General features: G+C 44.9%; 1 protein-coding gene across 1 annotated transcript in view; it reads right to left on the bottom strand.

Annotated features, from left to right (window-relative positions):
• The window catches only part of tnmd (tenomodulin), a 132,571-nt gene that overhangs the window by 57,304 nt on the left and 55,267 nt on the right, over positions 1-20,000 (bottom strand). The window contains exons 3-4 of the mRNA XM_063190494.1: positions 10,533-10,673; positions 1,566-1,661 (exon numbers count right to left, since the gene is read on the bottom strand). Coding sequence (XP_063046564.1) covers positions 1,566-1,661; positions 10,533-10,673 — 237 coding nt within the window. The remainder of the gene's footprint in view (positions 1-1,565; positions 1,662-10,532; positions 10,674-20,000) is intronic.

Below are 20,000 nucleotides of genomic sequence, written 5' to 3'. Positions count from 1 at the left end.
GTTATTAAAGATTTGAAATGGCCAAATAAAAAGGCTCCTAATTTGGCCCCCGGGCCAGAGTTTGACATCCCTGTAGTAGAGTATGATAATTAACCTACATATTTATCTCAATGGGCGTGCGTTATTGGGTTGGGGGGGGGGAAATATCCCTGGGAAAATATCACCACTTTGTTGTAGAGGTACTGACTTTTGGCTGTATGAGTGAAATCCACCAGGTAAGTACTATGGGACACACATCTCCACCTCCATCCTACGGACCCTACTTTGACAACCCCTTGCAAACGAACAATTGGAAAATGCAAACTTCTTGGTCGAGTGGTAAAGAGTTAATGTGTGTGAGTGAGTGAAAGCGTCAGGTAAGTTACTAGTTCCTCCAGCTCCAAATCCCCCTGGGGGTCCCCGGGTCCTACTTTAGAACCCCTGGTTAACACTTGCAAAATATAACCTGCTTGGTTGAGTGGTAGTGCCTTTGGGTGTGTGAGTGAAAAGCGTCAGGTATGCTACTAGTGTCCACCTCCAGGTCCACATCCACCAGGGGTCCATCAGAAGCCCTAGTTAACACTAGTTAGTTAAGTAGTACCCACCTCCAGGTCCACATCCACCAGGGGTCCATGAGAAGCCGTAGTTAACACTAGTTAGTTAAGTTACTAGTAGCCACCTCCAGGTGTGTTTGTCTTGTACAGTATGTCCTTGTGCCACCACCAAAGCAAATTTTCCGTTTTATGTAAGTTTAATGGACAATAAAGAAGTCTAAGTCTAAGTCTAAGTCCACATCCACCAGGGTTCCATGAGAAGCCCTAGTTAACTAGCCTGATAAACCAGCCTAAATGTGAGACTGAATGTGTAATTTAGTCTGGCCCAGACGAACGATACATCCAAAGATTGTTGATGAGAACAACCTGCTGTTTTTCAACCCGTGCCTGTGCCTGTAGGCCGGCGCTCTGACCAACCAGCGATCTTTCTCGTTGATGTGCTTTCCCAACGTTGCGAGCTTCGTCGTCATTCCCTCAAAATCCCGCCCGCTTTGATTCAAAACAAATTCAATACAAATCTCTGCGTGGTGATTGGTTTGCCAGACTCAGGGCACCGTGTTCAAAATGTTCGACCGTTGCGAGGCTAGACGACCACTCGCAGCCGAAAACATTTGGCGTCCAGCGGGTGGCGCTGGTTTACTAGGCTGCTAGTTAACACTAGTTAGTTCACGAGTTTGTCCTTGAGTGCTTGGTGTACAGTTTACGTATAGTATATGCATGTCTGGCATGTTAGCTGGCCTCGGTCCTGGGATGCTTTAAACGGAGCTCATGCGGGATGAGATCCGCTTCCCCCCTATGTGTATTATAAAGGAAGTGTAAGTGGGTGTTCTAGTAAAATGGAGGAGTATGGGGAGGTGGTGGGACAATTCGGAAAACCTTTGCGCATGACAGGCGAAAGAGGGAAGGAGGGATTTAAATATGCGCGAAGGCGGGAGCAAGTAATGACAGCTGTCAATCACTCTCGGACTTCCTCCAGAACTACGTTTATATATAAACAACATTTAAGTGACTAGTACCCACCTCCAGGTCCACATCCTCCAGCTCTCCATCAGCCATCTTGGGGAGCTCCTTGGTCTGGGCCTTGATGTAGCACCTCTGGTGCTTGGAGAAGCGGATGCCAGTGATGCCCTTGAAACAGAACAGACGCACACACACACACACACACACACACACACACACACACACACACACACACACACACACACACACACACACACACACACACACACACACACACACACACACACACACACACACACACACAACCACAGTGAGTTGTGATGGCATATTGCACAGGTGCACGGCACGCACAATACAACAGCAGTACAGTACAATGCTGAAAAGTTTCAACAGATGCTAAGAAGTCGATAAATGCGGTCACATCCATGTGTTCTTGGGAAATGGAAGTCCTTTGTAGTGTAAGATGGTGACATCTTAACGTCTTCTCAAGGTATGTATGCTATAGTGTGTGTGTGTGTGTGTGTGTGTGTGTGTGTGTGTGTGTGTGTGTGTGTGTGTGTGTGTGTGTGTGTGTGTGTGTGTGTGTGTGTGTGTGTGTGTGTGTGTGTGTGTGTGTGTGTGTGTGTGTGTCGGTGTGTGTGTGTGTGTGTGTGTGTGTGTGTGTGTCGGTGTGTGTGTGTGTGTGTGTGTGTGTGTGTGTGTGTGTGTGTGTGTGTGTGTCGGTGTCGGTGTGTGTGTGTGTGTGTGTGTGTGTGTGTGTGTGTGTATGTGTGTGTGTGTGTGTGTGTGTGTGTCGGTGTGTGTGTGTGTGTGTGTCGGTGTGTGTGTGTGTGTGTGTGTGTCGGTGTGTGTGTATGTGTGTTGGTGTGTGTGTATGTGTGTTGGTGTGTGTGTGTGTGTGTGTGTGTGTGTGTGTGTGTGTGTGTGTGTGTGTGTGTGTGTGTGTGTGTGTGTCGGTGTGTGTGTGTGTGTGTGTGTGTGTGTGTGTGTGGGTGTGTGTGTGTGGGTCGGTGTGTGTGTATGTGTGTGCGCACGCGTGTATGGGAAAAGGCATAAAGAAAAGTGACTGAAAGAGGTGATATGGTATCACTATCCTCTATTCTCCCGCTCTCTTTTCCTTTCCTCTATACTGCTACCCGTGTGCATTCTAGCATCCACGGCTGTATTGTTGGCCGAGAAATGCGATGTGGTCTGCCGCACTCAGCCGCCCGCGTAGCATAGGCAGGCATCCATACGGCGAAATCTTGGCGAGCGAGCGAGCAACGTCCTGATCAATAACACCATTTCAGCCATTCAGGCCTGAGAGACTCTCAAAGTTTTTTTTTTCTTTTTCTTGCAATGCCACTTGAGTGTGTTGAATTCCACCTTTTTTCAAGGCCCAAGAAGCAGCCCGACCTGGCTTCCTTGCTCAGCCGCGTCAGTCAGACATTCATGCAGTCAGTCAGTCAGTCAGTCAGTCAGTCAGTCAGTCAGTCAGTCAGTCATTTAATCTGCTCATCCGTGTAAGGGAAACTCGCCTTTTCCCCAAGACTGACTGACTGACTCATGGCTGGGTGTGCGGTGCGCTGTACAGAGACATTGCTTTTCGATTAGAGAGAAAGAGAATGAGAAAAAAGGGGAAATGAAAAAAAAAGAAAAAGAAGAGAGAGGATAAAAAGAGGATGGATGATCAAAGAGATATAGGGAGATAAAGAGAGATACACAAAGAGAACGTGAAATTTAAGATAGAGAAAGAAAGGGGAATAGAAAGAAGAGAGAAGTCAGAGACAGACAGAGAGAGAGAGAGAGAAAGAGAAAGAGGGAGAGAGGAGAAAGAAAGAGAGAGAAACAGAGAGAGAAAGATGAGAGAAGCACAAAGCACAAACACAAAAGAAGCGAGACAAAAAGTCTCTTTGGTCTGGCCATCTAAAAAACGATCTTTCACGGAACCGTGATGCGTCTTTAACCGTATACCAGAGCTGCCATGCTCCGCTGTGAGGTGGATCATGATTAGATAGCCAACTCAAGTGTGTTTAGTCGTGGAAAGTAATATGTGATGAGAAGAGACAACCAGACAGAGAGAGAGAGAGAGAGAGAAAGAGAACGAGAGAGAACGAGAGAGAACGAGAGAGATAGAGACAGAGTGAGAGAGAGAGAGAGAGAGAGAGAGAGCACGGGAGAGAGAACTCTTCAAAATGACAGGCCCTCATGCGGAAACCGCCAAGACTCTTGAAGTAGCTGGGCAAAAAAAAAAAAAAATCAACTCGATGTAATCGGAATTTAATTACAACTACATTGACGACGGCGTTCCTTTTCAGTCGTTGCCGTAATGAAGACAAGACACCTCTCTCCTTCCTCTCTCCATTTCTTTGTCACCGCTGTCCCCGAGTACGTTGACAACGAAAGAGTCTACAGGTATACAGCGGCATTCCAGGATTCTCCAATAGGGTGGTGGGGGGGGGGGGGTTAGTCACAACCAGGTCAGCAAACTAGGCAATTGATTGGGGGCCCCAGTTTGAAAGGAGGGCCCCTGATAATGACTGGCGGTGTACTTGTATTAAACTTCGACTTTTTTCGCACTCCTCAGCAGGCAGGTGCGTCGGAGATGGCCCATGGGTCACTCAGCAACAACTTATAGAAACTTCCGCACACTGACCATTTTGCTGTTCTTTCTTTAATAACAACGTTTCGGTACTAGACCTTCATCAGGCAATCTCTCTGTACTTGTATTGAAATGACAGTAGTGGAAACTTTGTGACGAAGGCAGCACCTTCTTAAATGCATTGACCGAAGAGTGCAAATATACTGTTATCGAAATCTGTCTTTTCAGGGTGGGGGGGCTGTAGGTGTCTCCCCAATAGTCTGAAGCGAAGAAAAGGGCCCCCCAAGTCAAGACCCTCCTTGCCTAGGTCCCTCAAAATACCTTGAAACGCCCCTTGTGGAGGATGGGGTAAGCTGGTGGTGACGATGGTGGTGGGTGGGCTTGTGGGTATAGTGGGAGGGAGGGATGTCTTGTGTGGCTGGTTGGGTTGTGGTGGTGGTGGAGCATAATGTTTATGCTGGAGATCATTTTGATGAGTTGGTGTTCAATTTGCTGTAATGGCGAGCTGTGTGGCTGTGGCTGTGGCTGTGCTGTGCTGCCGAGCTGCATCGCCGTGCCGCACGAAAGGGACGATCTCGTGATGAGATGCAATGATTACAAAGCCTGGTCAAGCAGAAAATTAAGAAAAGACACTTCATTACTTGGATAAGAAATGGGAAAAGGATGTGATTTCGGCGACAGCGTTTGTGACAACACAGCAGCAGCAGCAGCAGCATCAGCAGCAGCAGCCCCTGCACACCAAGCTCAGTTTACACACAACATCACGTTACAACTCCCTCCCTCTTACCCCTGACACTACACTACACTACACACACTGTATGCGCATGTACACACACACACACACACACACACACACACACACACACACACACACACACACACACACACACACACACACACACACACACACACACACACACACACACACACACACACACACACACACACACATGCGTATACATGCCCCCCCCCTCCCTCTTACCCCTGACACTACACTACACTACACACACTGTATGCGCATGTACACACACACACACACACACACACACACACACACACACACACACACACGCACGCACACACACACACACACACACACGCACACCCACACACACACACACACACACACACACACTCCTCTTTTTTCATTCTCCATTCCCCCTAAGACAACTTTCCAATTGAACAATTATTTGATTGGAAGCAGCGAGCATTGCAGTAACAGGAGCAGGTTAGGGATTACTGTCCCAGACGTTGGCACATCACTTTCTCTCTCTCTCTCTCTGTGTCTCTGTCTCTGTCTCTCTCTCTCTCTCTCTCTCTCTCTCTCTCTCTCTCTCTCTCTCTCTCTCTCTCTCTCTCTCTCTGTCTGTGTCTGTGTCTGTGTCTGTGTCTGTGTCTGTGTCTGTCTCTGTGTGTGTGTGTGTGTGTGTGTGTGTGTGTGTGTGTGTGTGTGTGTGTGTGTGTGTGTGTGTGTGTGTGTGTGTGTGTGTGTGTGTGTGTGTGTGTGTGTGTGTGTGTGTGTGCAGGGATGCCGACAAGGGGGGGCAAAGGAGTAAGTTGTCCTGGGCCCAGGGAGATGGAGGACCCATAATTGGGTCCTCATTACATTGAATGTATTGGGTGGGGGGCCCTTTCAGGTAACTTTGTCCTGGGCCCAGCAAAAGCTGTCAGCGGCCCTGTGTGTGTGTGTGTGTGTGTGTGTGTGTGTGTGTGTGTGTGTGTGTGTGTGTGTGTGTGTGTGTGTGTGTGTGTGTGTGTGTGTGTGTGTGTGTGTGTGTGTGTGTGTGTGCGTGTGTGAGTGTGTGCGTGTGTGTGTGTGTGCGTGTGTGTGTGTGTGCGTGTGTGTGCGTGCGTATGTGTGTGCGTGCGCGTGTGTGTTTCGACCAGCCGCTCAGGTGACAGATTGGGACAACAAACAAGAGCCACCATCGCTGCTGCTGCTGCTGCTGCCTCGCTTCATTAACCCTCTGAGGTCCGAGTGCCCTTCAGAGGGCAATTTGTCTCCAAAAACAAATCTGTAACTCTGTGAGTTTTTGTCATTGAAACATATAAGTCACACCATTAGAAACCTCAGACCTTCCAGGTTCCAAATATATATATGTGAAATGAAAATACTTGAAAATGTCAGGGTGGTGCAAGCAGCCTAAAAGCCTCTGAAATGCCTTAGACCTCAGAGGGTTAATGAGGACTATCACAGGGGTTCCCAAACTTTACCATGACAAGGCCCCCCATGTACCGTTAAATTCCAGGCAAGGCCCCCCCTTACATGGGTCATGCTATACTATTTTTTTCTGCGCACCCGCTTTCACGACCACACTACATGCATGTGTGTGTGTGTGTCAGTGTCCCATTGGGATATATAAAATAACTATAATGTTAGTTGCAATAGATTATTATGCAGTTTTTAACTAATGGGAATATTGTTATAATGGGAATAGCTGATAGTGGTTTATTTTGGTGCGCATTAAATCATCAATTATTTATTTTGATGTGCGATACTTTTTCTGCCAACCTTCCGCGGCCCCCCTAGTATCCCTTTGCGGCCCCCCAGGGGTCCCCGGCCCCCACTTTGAAAACCACTGGACTATCATATTCACATGTTGAGAGAAGCGTGTCAAATATAAACATTGTCGTCTCCTTCTCCTCACGCTTCTCTTCCTTTCTTCCATGCCATTGCCTTCCTCCCCCTCCACCACCACCTCACTCATCCTCCTCCTCCCTCTCTTCCTCCTCTTCTCCCTGCTATGTCCACTTTTCCATTGACCACTGACTCGGGAAAAGCAGATTCAGAATTGTGAGAAATGTGTCAAATATACAGTAAAAACCTCCAAATAGCCTCCGTCTTCCCCATCCATCACTGATTCGACCACTGATATGACTCCTCTTCTCTACCACTGACTTGGGACTATCAGAGGCGACACTAGGCTCAGCTGGGGCCCCAAGCGAATATATATCAAAGGACTGCACATTTGAAAGAATTGTGCCACTACTGTAGCAAAGTGTGAGCTGTTATTAACCATCCCGGGGCTTGGGGGCCCCAAGCGGCTGCCTGCCTAGCCTGGTGACAAGATGCACCTCTGGGGACAATCAGATTTGCATTTGTGAGACGTGTGCTAAGTATGATGAGCCTGGCCTCCTACTCTCTTCTTCTCCTTCTTTTCCTCCTCCTCCTCTTCCTTCTCCATCTCCTTTCCCACCCCTCCTGCCACCAGCACCACCACACTGTTCTCCTCCTCTCCTCTCCTCTCCTCTCCTCTCCTCTCCTCTCCTCTCCTCTCTCTCCTCTCCTCTCCCCTTTCCCTCCTCTCCTCTCCTCTCCTTCCCCTCCTCTCCTCTCCTCTCCTCTCCTCTCCTCTCCTCTCCTCTCCTCTCCTCTCTCCTCTCCTCCCCTCCTCTCCTCTCCTCTCCTCTCCTCTCCTCTCCTTCCTCACTGAATTGAACACTGACTTGGGACTATTAGATTCACATTTGAGAGAAGAGAAGTCCTCCTCCTCTATCCTTCACAAATACCACCACCACAACACTGTCCCTCTCCTCTCCTCCCCTCTCTTCTCTTCTCTTCTCTTCTCTTCTCTTCTCTTCTCTTCTCTTCTCTTCTCTTCTCTTCTCTTCTCTTCTCTTCTCTTCTCTTCTCTTCTCTTCTCTTCTCTTCTCTTCTCTTCTCTTCTCCCCGCCTCTTCTTTCCTCTCCTCTCCTTCCTCACTGACACTGACATGGGACTATCAGATTCACAGTTGTGAGAAGTGTGTCAAATATAAACATTGTCACCTCCTCCTTCCCCTTCTACACCTCCTCCTCCATCGCCACCACCATCAAACTTTTACTCCACACTGCCATCACAACCACACAATAACTCTCCTCTTCTCTCCTCTCCTCTCCTCTCCTCTCCTCTCCTCTCCTCTCCTGTCCTCTCCTCTTCTCTTCTCTTCTCTTCTCTTCTCTTCTCTTCTCTTCTCTTCTCTTCTCTTCTCTTCTCTTCTCTTCTCTTCTCTTCTCTTATCTTCTCTTCTCTTCTGCACACAGTTCTTCCTTCTCATCTCTGCTTCTCCATCACCACCACTGCCACGCCCACTCCTCCACCAGCATCATACCCCTCCTCCTCTCCTCTCCTCTCCTCTCCTCTCCTCTCCTCTCCTCTCCTCTCCTCTCCTATCCTCTCCTCTCCTCTCCTCTCCTCTCCTCTCCTCTCCTCTCCTCTCCTCTCCTCCCTCAATGTTTATCGCTCATCATCACTCCATCAGTGTTGTTTTCATCGAGATAAGCTGAGACTCCTCGTGGGTCAGTTCACCCATAATTAATGTATGTTCATGTATGTGTGCACGGAGACGCTGGTGTGCAGACATGTATGCCAGCGTGTTGATGTGAACATAATTTGAACATGTCAACCTTCATTAGCGTCAACTTCAAGGCTAACACCTTACCTAAATAATATGGCGGCTATGTTGTATAAACATCAAACCATAACAGCGGTGAGGTGAGATAGTGGGTAATCTACGGGTTGTTACCGTTTTCATTTGCCCAGAAACCACAATATTTCTGTTGGCTTTTGCAGACAATAACACAAGAAAAGAAAAAGAAAAAAAGAAAAACCTAAGAAAATGTCATGCTTTGTATCATGTGCCTCTCCTTTTTTCTCGTATACTGTATTGTATGGCTACATCAGGGCTCTTGTGTTACAAGGGACATTGCTTCACTCAATAGACGCACTCGCTTGCTCGCTACCTCATCTCGGGAGAAGTGTGTTGTGTTCTGGAATTCTTATCTCTGATTCGCTTCCCTTTGGGCTCCAAGAGAGAGAGTCTGTTCAGAATATTTGTCTGGAACAATACTGGGGGATTTGGTAGGTTGGTGGGCCCCCCTGGAGTCTTAATGGCATTACGATTTCATTTCCATTTATGCCGGAGCAGGATGTTCCAGGCCGAACGTGGCGGAGGATTATCTGCAAAGGTGTGCACTCCAGAGGTTGTTATGACACAAGACGGCCTTCCACGATAACAACGAAACATACAAAAGCGGATGGAAAAAGGAAAAAAAATACATTTCTGAAACAAAAAAAACACTACTTCTGATCTCTCTGAGTCTTGGCCTCCTCTCAGAGGAACTTGACAACAGTATGTTGCTGTGTTGTGTAGTGCCGTGCCATGTATTGTGTTGTCTTTGTTTTGCTAGGTCGTGTTGTGTTGCAGAAGTTTTTTTTATAACACTGAAAAAAAACCACACACACTTTCTGATCTCTCCTGACCTCATCTAAAGAACTAAAGGGAAAAAAAGTGTTGCCATGTATTGTGTGGTGTTGTGTTCTGCTGTGTTAAGTTGTGTAGCTGCAAAAGTTTGAATAACAAAAGGGTTCAAATGACTCCATGCGTTGGGTTGTTGCTGGGTTTCAGTGTCTCCTGTGGTCGGGGATGGCACCAAGCAAATCTCCAGCATGAATTTGACTGCAGTAAAAAGTTTACATGCAAAGAATGGGGGAGGACCGGGCAGCAGACACGGGGAAGAGAGTGAAAAGAAAGAAAGAAAGAAAGAAAGAAAGAAAGAAAGAAAGAAAGAAAGAAAGAAAATAATACGTGGCTGTGAATAGCATGCTCTTGCATACTTGTCATTTTGACTGCAGTAAAGAGTAATCATATGAGAAAGAAAGAAAGAATAAAAGGACCAAAAAAGAAAGAAAGAAAATAATATGTGGCTGTGTATAGCATACTCTTGCATACTTGTCACAGTAAAGAGTTAACATATGAGAAGAGAGTGAAGGTGGAAGAGGGAGAGGAAGAGAAATAAATAAAGAAAGAACGAAAGAAAGAAAGAAAGGAAAGTAGAGATAGAGAGATAAGAAAGAATGTGTGGGAGTGAAAGGGACATGCTTGCCATTTTAAAAGCCTGTTACCAAAATGTGGTGTATTTTTAATTTTTTCAAATTCCTCAGAGAATATGGGATAGTGGGGAAGACAAAGCAGTTCTTTTAAAATGTCATTACACAGGAGTTTGACAGTTACACATGACTGTGTGTGTTAATACTACGGCATAAGTTAAGAAAATGAACAAAACATATGTGAGGGAGGGGATACTTTCTATCCAATGAAAGACTGATCTTCAATGTTTTTTTTCCTGCCACTTTTCTGCTTAGTTAACATTAACATGCCATTGCGTAACATATCCAAGTGAATGCTTTTCAGAATGTCTTCTTCTTTTCAGTATTCAGTGTTTGAGGGTATAGTACATATTTTGCATTGACTGATAACATGCAAGAATGTATTGAAAAATGTGAAGAAAAAGAAGGGAAAAATGTGTGGTGAACTCAATATATCTGCAACTGTGTCATGCCTAGACTAGAGATCTCCAATGTTAATGTCAAACCTCTTGTTAATATCAAGAAAGCATACAGTACACTGCGTGTTACACCTACCTGAGTATATACGCTTAAGCCCTTACAACATCCGACTTTTATTAAAAAAACTCACATTCTTGAAGTCATGCACCTCCAGGATCTCGTCGGTGTCATTTCCCATCCTGAAGATCTCCACGCGGTGCACCGGATCAATTTCCATCAGGCTGTCCGTCTCCAAGCCGTCCACCACCGCGGTGTATGCGTGGTCGTACACCTACAAGTACAATAATCATAAAAAAAGAATACATCAAGTCGGGTTAGTGGAAATCCATACGACTCTTTTTTTTCCATCACAGAGGTGCATGGTAGAAGAGAAGCCGACAGAGGGGGAGAAATGGATCAGTTGTTCTGGGCCCAGAGAGACAGGAGGGGACAGAATTGAGAACCAATAACCCTGTTTATATTGAGAGGGGGGCCTTTCAAATGATTTTGTTCCTGGCCCTGTCAAATCTGTCTGCGGCCCTGCATGGTCGGACACCTACAGTAGTCATAGGAAATCCATGCATATGGCTCTCTCTTTCTCTCAACAGAGACACTGGCAAACATGGCAGCTCCTGCATTTCCATTCCAAAACAAAGGAAACAAAGACACAGAATTCTTCTTGTCTGAGCCTACAGTAACAGTAAAAGTGATAATGGCACACCAAAACAATAGAGAGATGTGGAGTCGTTGTGGAGACGTGTTGTGAGAGCTGTCTTGTTTTTCAGTGTTTCATAATGATTTTTTCCCCCACCGTCTAACATGATTGACGTTTGGAGTTGTAAATATGTGTGTTGTTATTATTATTTATTCCTGTCGCCATCTCTCTCTTGAAGCAGTAGCTGATGTTGATGAAAGTAACTTCCTTATGTACTGTGCACGCGTATGCACGGCACGGGAGGGCTTCTGAACTCCCTGCCTGCGCTTAAAAAAAAAAAAAAGCATGATTCATACCCATAAGCCAAAAGAGAAGGAGGGAAAAAAACGACTCTGTGTCATTAATATTTATGCAAGTCCTGAGTTACCAGGAGAAATATATTGCAGAGTTCATCTTCATCTTTCTCCGTTGGCAACTCACACCGCAGCACATGTCGCGCTAATGAAAGAGCCAATGAACGCTCTCCGACGGAAGAATAATGAAAGTCTATGAAGATTAATATGCCAAATCAACATTTTCTCTGACTGTCAACTCAAAAAAAAACAACAGCAACCATCTCCCCCATTAACTTAAGCAGCATATAAATCATCCATTTACACTGTGTTTGTCCACGCACGCCACGCAAACACACAGACATATGTGGGCCATTACATGTACCATTATGGTGCCATAAAAAAAATCTCATGGGGGTGAAGTATGCATACAATGCTGTTGACAATATCACCATCATGGACTGTTGTCGCGTCGCGCACTGAACCGTGCGAACATAAGCAGTAAATGACAAAGACACTACAAGCTCTCCGCAAATAGAGAGCGGATAGATAATAGCGCATCAGAAATGATCATTAAAAGGGATGAATCACTCTGATCCCACACAGCAATAATGTTACAGTGTCAAATCAACATTTTTGGAGAGTCAGACCGACACAGTGAGTGTTAAATTGGACTCTCCGAGTGTTAAATTAACCCCGTCACATTTACAGTGCACCCTGGTGGTAACAGACCACCCAGAAGATAAGCCCTGCTGGTGTGTACAAAGACATGCAATAGATTCGATAATTCAGCTCCTTTAGAGATACTATGTGGTATAAATAGGGGGAGATATTATCTGGACAGACCACCGGAGGGGGGAAGAATGGTACACTCATGAAAAGAATTTTGCACAATACCGTGTTTATATCCTTTTCTCAAGCACACCGTCTCCGACTCAAATGCTTAAGGCCTCATCTCTCACTGCAGCTTATAATGCACATTCCCGAAGGCGAAGGGACATCTCTAAATTGGACACCAACACAAGGTTCTGCTTTTTCTTCTCACTGAAGGGACTTTTTCAAGGCAGTAATCCAATCACAAAGGCACAAAATCTTTTGTTTGGCCTTACTTTTCACCGATTCCCAAAAAAAACCCCACCTGAAAGCTGTATTTTATCCCAAAAAAGCCCCATCTCACGCTATGGGTTGGCCACCATTAAACTAAGCCATTGTGGTGGAAAGCATGAAGAGGAGAGGAAAATAATTCTGCTTTCTTAGAGTGGTTAGACTCAGGTTTAGTTTTTTTTTCTCTGGACAGCCTAATAGACGAAGGGCGCATTCTTTATTTCCATCTGCACAATTAATGCTTATTGTGCACAACCCTCGCTTCCATGCCTAAACCCAAGCACAAGAGTGCTACAGATGAAATAAGCTGAAGCAAGGCAGCATTAAGTGGAGAACATTTCAAGTTGTTGTGTAGCCTATAGGTTATATTTGGAGAGGTGGGTTACACAACACACATCGGCATTGTGTTTCCAAGGGTGTGTGTGTGTGTGTGTGTGTGTGTGTGTGTGTGTGTGTGTGTGTGTGCATTTCCATCCGATGCGGGCCTCGCTGAAGCACAACAGGACTACCATACAATTATAAACCGAAATACATACACCCATTGAGACTACAAGGAGTCTGTTGTACTTCGCATGCATATTGCAGAGTATTGCATCTGTATACACGATGGAGATGTTTTCGTCAACTGTGCGACAAGTGACATCTATAGCACACACACGTCGTATTTATGTAAGGCTTTTGCTTTTCTCAGCGTATGGATATGGACTATGCTCTATGCACTTCACACGGAGGGTTATTATAGAAACTAAGATTCGCATTGAAAATAATTGCTTATATAAACGTCGTTCACACGTTCACAAAAGCACTTTCATAAGCAGCAAGAGGAGGAGCGAACAGAATTTAAAATGTCAAAAGGTGAGTCGTGAGCTTGTACAACCAGATCACAACATGTACATTTTACGCGTGCTGTGTCTTCAACAACCCAATGTATTTCTTCAATAGTCCGCAAATGAAAAACTCCAGGTGACTTTGTCATACATCTTCATAATAATGAATGTGATTGAATCCACCTCTCTGCATTTGCCTTGAACCTCACTCTTCATTTATGTACACACACAGAGACACACACATGCGTGCATGCACACACACACACATACAGACACAGACACACACATGCTCGCCCACACACACACACACACACACACACACACACACACACACACACACACACACACACACACACACACACACACACACACACACACAAACACACACACACACACACACACACAAACGCACACACACACACACACACACAGAGAGACACACACACACACACACACACACACACACACACACATACACACGCACATGCACACACACACACGCACACACACACGCACACACACACACGCACACACACACACACACACGCACACGCACACACACACACATGCACACACACTCACACACACACACACACACACACACACACACACACACACACACACACACACACACACACACACACACACACACACACACACACACACACACACACACTCTGCCTGACAGGCAGAAAGGGCTAATTAAGCTCCATTATAGTCATTCCTCTATGGCTACGCTATCAAGAGCTTACATCAGGCGACTAGGCAGCTGCTGCAACACTTGACATGTACCATAATAAACACGTAGCCTACTATACACCTGAAAAAGAAGAGGAAGAAGAAGAGGAAGAAGAAGAAGAAGAAGAAGAAGAAGAAGAAGAAGAAGAAGAAGAAGAAGAAAATCAAATCACAGCGGTACAATAATTTATCATGTGTCAATATTTAACAAATAATATTTCCCCAAGGAGAGCTATTGTAAACACACACAAATGGAATTTGACTATACTATATATGATCAGAGTACCAGAGGCATCTAACGTGAATGAACTGTCCTTTGCAAGGCAGAGGACACAAAAATACATACACACGCAAATGCAGACACATGCATGCACGCACACAAAAGCACACCAGCACACCCACATATGCACGCACACACACCACACACACGCAGACACGCACACATGCACGCACACACTGACACACGCAGACATGCACACACACACACACACACACACACGCACACGCACATGCACACACACACACACACACACACACACACACACACACACACACACACACTACTGGGCTACTGGGCACAAGGTCAGTGAGGGGTGGGTGGTTCATGTTCACTGAGCCCCAGCCTCATCTGCCCCGCTGGCACGGGGAGGAAAAGGTCACTAAGATGTCAATGCCACTCGACTGGGTCCCCGTGCCAGAGGACAAGCCAGGCAGGCATGTGGCGGGAGCATAGAAACACAGTAGATGTTGCAGAGTGAATTCAACACCTAGAGAGTCCAACTCAACACTATTCATTCATTCATTTCATTTATTTAAACTCGAAGAATCATTGAGGGCCCAGCCCTCATTTACAATGATGTCGAGTAAAACAAACAATTGCACATATAAAATCATATATAAACAACGAACATACACAATACACCATAAATCATATAAGAGATAAGAATTAAGACAAACTATGAATTAAAACTTATGAGTTAAAACAAGTGCAAGTATGTGATAAAAAACTTCCCAGTGTAACTTTAAAATGTTCTAATGGCACAAAGGCTTGAAGACCCATCCTTAGTTGTAAGTTATTCCAAACTGAAGGTCCACAGACACTAAAAGCTGTTTTACCCAGTTCTGTGCGGGCATAAGGGACCTCCAGTAAAAAATTGCTGCTGCGGGTTTGGTATGGGTTGGAGTGCCAAACTAAAAGAGATGAAATATAAAATGGGAGTTTGCCAGTGAGGGCCTTATAAATAAAAATAAAATAATGCATGTCCCTTCTGTGAGAAAGTGGAGCCCACCCAACTTTATCATATAACAGGCAATGATGTGTACTATATGGATCCCCAGTAATAAAACGAAGAGCTGAATGATAGACAGTGTCAAGTGCCTTCAGATTAGAGAATGGTGCATGTCTGTAAATAATATCACCATAGTCAAGGGAAGACAGAAAAGTAGCTTCAATTAACTTTTTTCTGCAGAAAACAGGAAAGTGATATTTATTTCTGTGCAGGAAAGATAGCTTTTGTCTGAGCGTAGTGACAAGACAGTCAGTATGTTTCTTGAATGTGAACTTGTCATCTAGCCAGATTCCCAGGTACTTATAATGTGATACTCTCTCAATAACAGACCCATCTAAAGTAGATATATTAAAATCATTTTTCATGCCATGCTTAGATCGAGTAAAGACCATACATTTAGTCTTGCTTACATTAAGTAGAAGCTTAAGACTAATGAAGGCATTTTGTAGGATATTAAAAGACTGCTGCAATTTCTCCAAGGCTAGCTGTACAGAATCCGCAACACAATACAAAATTGTATCATCTGCATATAGATGAATAGAGCAGTTGGAAAGGAGAGAAAGTATGCTATTTATGTACATGGTGAAGAGTACCGGACCTAATACTGAACCTTGTGGGACCCCCTTGGTTATTAGCAGGGGGTCAGATTGAGTATTACCCAATTTTACAGTATGGTGTCTGTTTGAAAGGTAGCTCTGGAACCATTTACAGGCACTTGCATTAAAACCAATACCAGGCAGAATTTGTAGAAGCAGAGAATGGTCCACGGTGTCAAATGCTTTGGATAAGTCCACAAAGATGGCAGCACAATGTTTTTTCTTGTCAAGAGAAGTGATAATATCATCCATTACTTTAGTAGCAGCAGTAACTGTACTATGTTTAGGCCTAAAGCCTGATTGGAGAGGGCTCAAAATATTATTGGTATTTAGAAATTCTTTGAGCTGATCATTTACCAACTTCTCTAGTATTTTTGAGAGACACGGTAGCTTGGATATTGGTCGATAGTTGTTAGGGTCAGTCTTATCACCCCCCTTGTGCAACGGGGTAATGTGTGCAAATTTCCATAGTGTAGGGACAACTCCAGTGGAAATAGAAAAATTGAAAATGTGCAATAATGGCTCTGCTATTATATATGCCGCAGTGCGAAGAAAAAGGGGATCTAGCTGGTCTTCTCCAGTGGATTTGCGACTATCAATTGCTAATAAAGCAGATAGCACTGTATGCTTAGACACAGGATGAAGCCTGAATTCCAGATCATCGTCTCTGACATTGTCTCTGATACGCATATCATGTCCAGCCCTAGGCATAAAGGAATGATTATTGCTATTGTCAAAACTTTGACTGGCTAAAGAAAAATGTTTATTAAGAGCACTGCAAATGTCTGATTTGTCTTGTAGTAGACAATCATCAAACTTAATTGAAGAAGGCATAGGTGTAACAGATTTATTGTTTTTGTAATTTACAGCCTTCCAGAATTTTGCAGGATCTGAGTACGAACTAGAGACAAGGTTAAAGTAATAGTCAGATTTAGCCTTTCTTACAGATAATGTACATCTGTTCCTGATTTTCCTGAAACTTGTCCAGTCGGAGGCATCCTTGCTCCTCCTTGCTAATGACCAAGCCTTATTTCTTGACTGAAAAAGAGAGGAGAGTTCAGGGGTGAACCATGGGTTTGTTCTACTTTTTACTCTTATCTTTTTAAAAGGTGCATGTTTGTCAACAATGCAAATAAATGAGTTTGAGAAAAACTGTAGAGCCAAGTCAGCATCAGGAATTTCAGTTGTTAGATGAATGTCACTTTCATAGAGATCATTTAAAAAAGCTTGCTCATTAAAATGTTTCATAGTTCTTTTAACCAAAATGTGAGGCAGTGCTTTGGTTAGAGTGCTGTGCCTAATACAGGCAATGGGACAGTGGTCGCTGACCCCTAAATCAAAAACACCACTTGCGCTAATTTTGTTCATCTTATTTGTAAAAAGTAGATCAATAAGAGATGATTTGCTAAGGTTCTTAGAGTTTGGTCTTGTTGGATCATTAATAAGTTGATCCAAAAATAGACTCGAGAAAACATCTCTAAGATGTTTGGAGGCATCAGTTAGCCAGTCAATATTAAAATCCCCAAGAACTAGAACTTCTGAGTCAGTGAATCTAGATATCAATTCTGCCAGCTGATCTATGGATTTAGAATCAGCTGACGGGGGTCTATAGATCCCAACTATTATGAAGGAGTTGTTATTGGTGCCATAATGAACCTTGAGTGCAATAAATTCAAAGGATTTAGGTTCACTTAAGGAATACAGAAATGTGACAGAAAAATGTGACTTCACGTAAATAGCCACACCCCCACCCCTCCCAACCCTGTCAATTCTAAATAAATTGTAGCCTGAAAGGTTGACTTCAGAGTCATCAATTTCACTCTTCAGCCAAGTTTCTGATAAAACCAAGATATCAGTGTTAGTTTGAGCAATTAAAATATTTAGGTGGTCCATTTTATCTCGTTGCAATATACTTCTGATATTGAGGTGGATTAACCCAATGCCTTTTCTGTCCTTAAAAACACATGGATTGTCCAAGCGAACAACGTCAGGGGTAGACTCCAATGGACATGTAGCATTCATGACTTCAGGGCTTAGTCCATTATTGAGAGGGATATCAGGAGAAGAAATAGGAAGGACAGTCTCTGGCAGGGAGATATCATTGCAGATGGGCAGGCTTTGACATTTCCGAGGAGCCATCTGCTGGCCAGAGGAGGTATTTGAATGGGAGGGTGAGCAAGCAGCAGCAGAACGAAGTGATCTGACATTAAGAAGGGCCATCTGTAGGTGATGAGAGGGGCTACATCGACACTACACCAGTTGGTCCAACTCTCTCACTGTACATGGTGCTGTATTAGTTCAACACTTTGATAGAAAATCAGATGTAACACTATACTAGTTGGTCCAACTCTCCTCTCAGTGTTGTGTTGAATCCAACTCGACTGGGTCCCTATGCCAGAGGACATCGAGGAAGGCACATGGTGAGCATTGTACATGTTGCAGTGTTAATTCAACACCTAGGGAATCCAACTTAACACTATACCAGTTGGTCCAACTCTTTCAGTGCGGTGTTGAAATACACTCGACTGGGTCCCTGCCCCAGAGGACATCCAAGCGGGCATGTGGGCATTGTTTACGCTGCAGTGTTAATTCAACACTTAATGAATCAGATGTAACACTATTCCGGTTGATCCAACTCTCAGTGTAGTGCGGTGTTGAATTCCACTTAATCGAGTCCTGGGCCAGAGGGCATCCAGGCGGGCACGTGGTGGGCATGTGGGCATCGCACATGTTGCAGTGTTAATTCAGCATTTAGAGAGTTCAACTTAACACTATTCCAGTTGGTCCAACTCTTTCAGAGTAGTGTTGAATTCCACTCTACTGGGTCCCTATGCCAGAGGACATCCAAGCACGCGTGTGGGCATGCATACCCAACAGTGCATCTGTTCACGACAATGCCCACAGCAAATTCTGCAGTGTTAGTTCCTTACCACTACAGTATTGTAGTTGGTCAAGCCAGACCCGTACATTTTCAATTAACGCCGCAACATTGTGCCAGAGGACAGTCAGACAGGCGGGCACGAGAGGGCACGAAGGGGCACAAGGGGGCACGAGGTCCATGTGGGCATGTGGGCATGCGTACCTAACAATGCATCTCTTTACTACATTTCTCAACACGCTGGCACGAGAGGGCACGAGGGGCATCTCGCTTTACTACATTTCTCAACACATCTCATCTCATCACAAGATTTAACACTATTCTAGTTGGTCAAACGGAGTCTAAAACGGCTCAAGTAACACTACAACACTGTACCATTGCCAGAGGACAGTCAGCATGAAGTCATGGTAGGCATTTAACACTTGTAATTGGTCCAACAACAACACTGTGAATGTTGACACTGCAACGGATAACACTGCAACATTGTGCCAGAGGACATCCTACTGTATCAGGAGGGCATGAGGGGGCATGAGGGGGCATGCGTACTTAGCGGCGCATCTTTTTACTCAGGGCTGTATTGGGTGAGAAATAGGGCCCGGGCACTTTTGGATTAAAGGAGCCCCTCATAATTAGCGGCGCATAATTGACTCACCTACCCTTGTTGGACCCTATTTTCAGAAATGTACAACATTTTTGAAAATGGGGGCCCACAAGGGTGCGGGGCCCACCGGGAAATGCCCGCTATGCCAGATGGCCAGTCCAGCCGTGGGTATGAGGGGGCATGAGAGGGGGTCATGCGTACCTAACGGCGCACCTCTTTACCGCAACGTCCTTCAGGCCATTGTGTGAGAGTCCAGCGCACTCTGCAGGAAGTCATCTGGAACCTTATGGCTGTCATTTAAGAGGAAATGGAGTCTGTCTAAATTGTGTGTGCTCAGCTCCCCCCAACTGTCCTCCAAAGCCCTGTGGTGATAACGATGTACAAGTACATTGCTGTAAGTCAAATGCTCCTGCACGGTGTATTTTTGGTAGTTTATTTCCAGAATTCATGCTGCCCATTCACAAGTGTTAGTTTTGCCATGAATACTTACCACCACCATGGCCGTAACTACCATTGAGGACACAGAGGTCATGTCCTCTGTATTTTTTTCAGTAATGTAAAATTCTATGATGAAAATCGAGTGTATGATCAACAATGAT

Source organism: Engraulis encrasicolus, chromosome 23 (assembly GCF_034702125.1).
Source record: "Engraulis encrasicolus isolate BLACKSEA-1 chromosome 23, IST_EnEncr_1.0, whole genome shotgun sequence".
NCBI classification, from domain to species: domain Eukaryota; kingdom Metazoa; phylum Chordata; class Actinopteri; order Clupeiformes; family Engraulidae; genus Engraulis; species Engraulis encrasicolus.
This window is presented reverse-complemented; position numbering and strand designations above follow the sequence as displayed.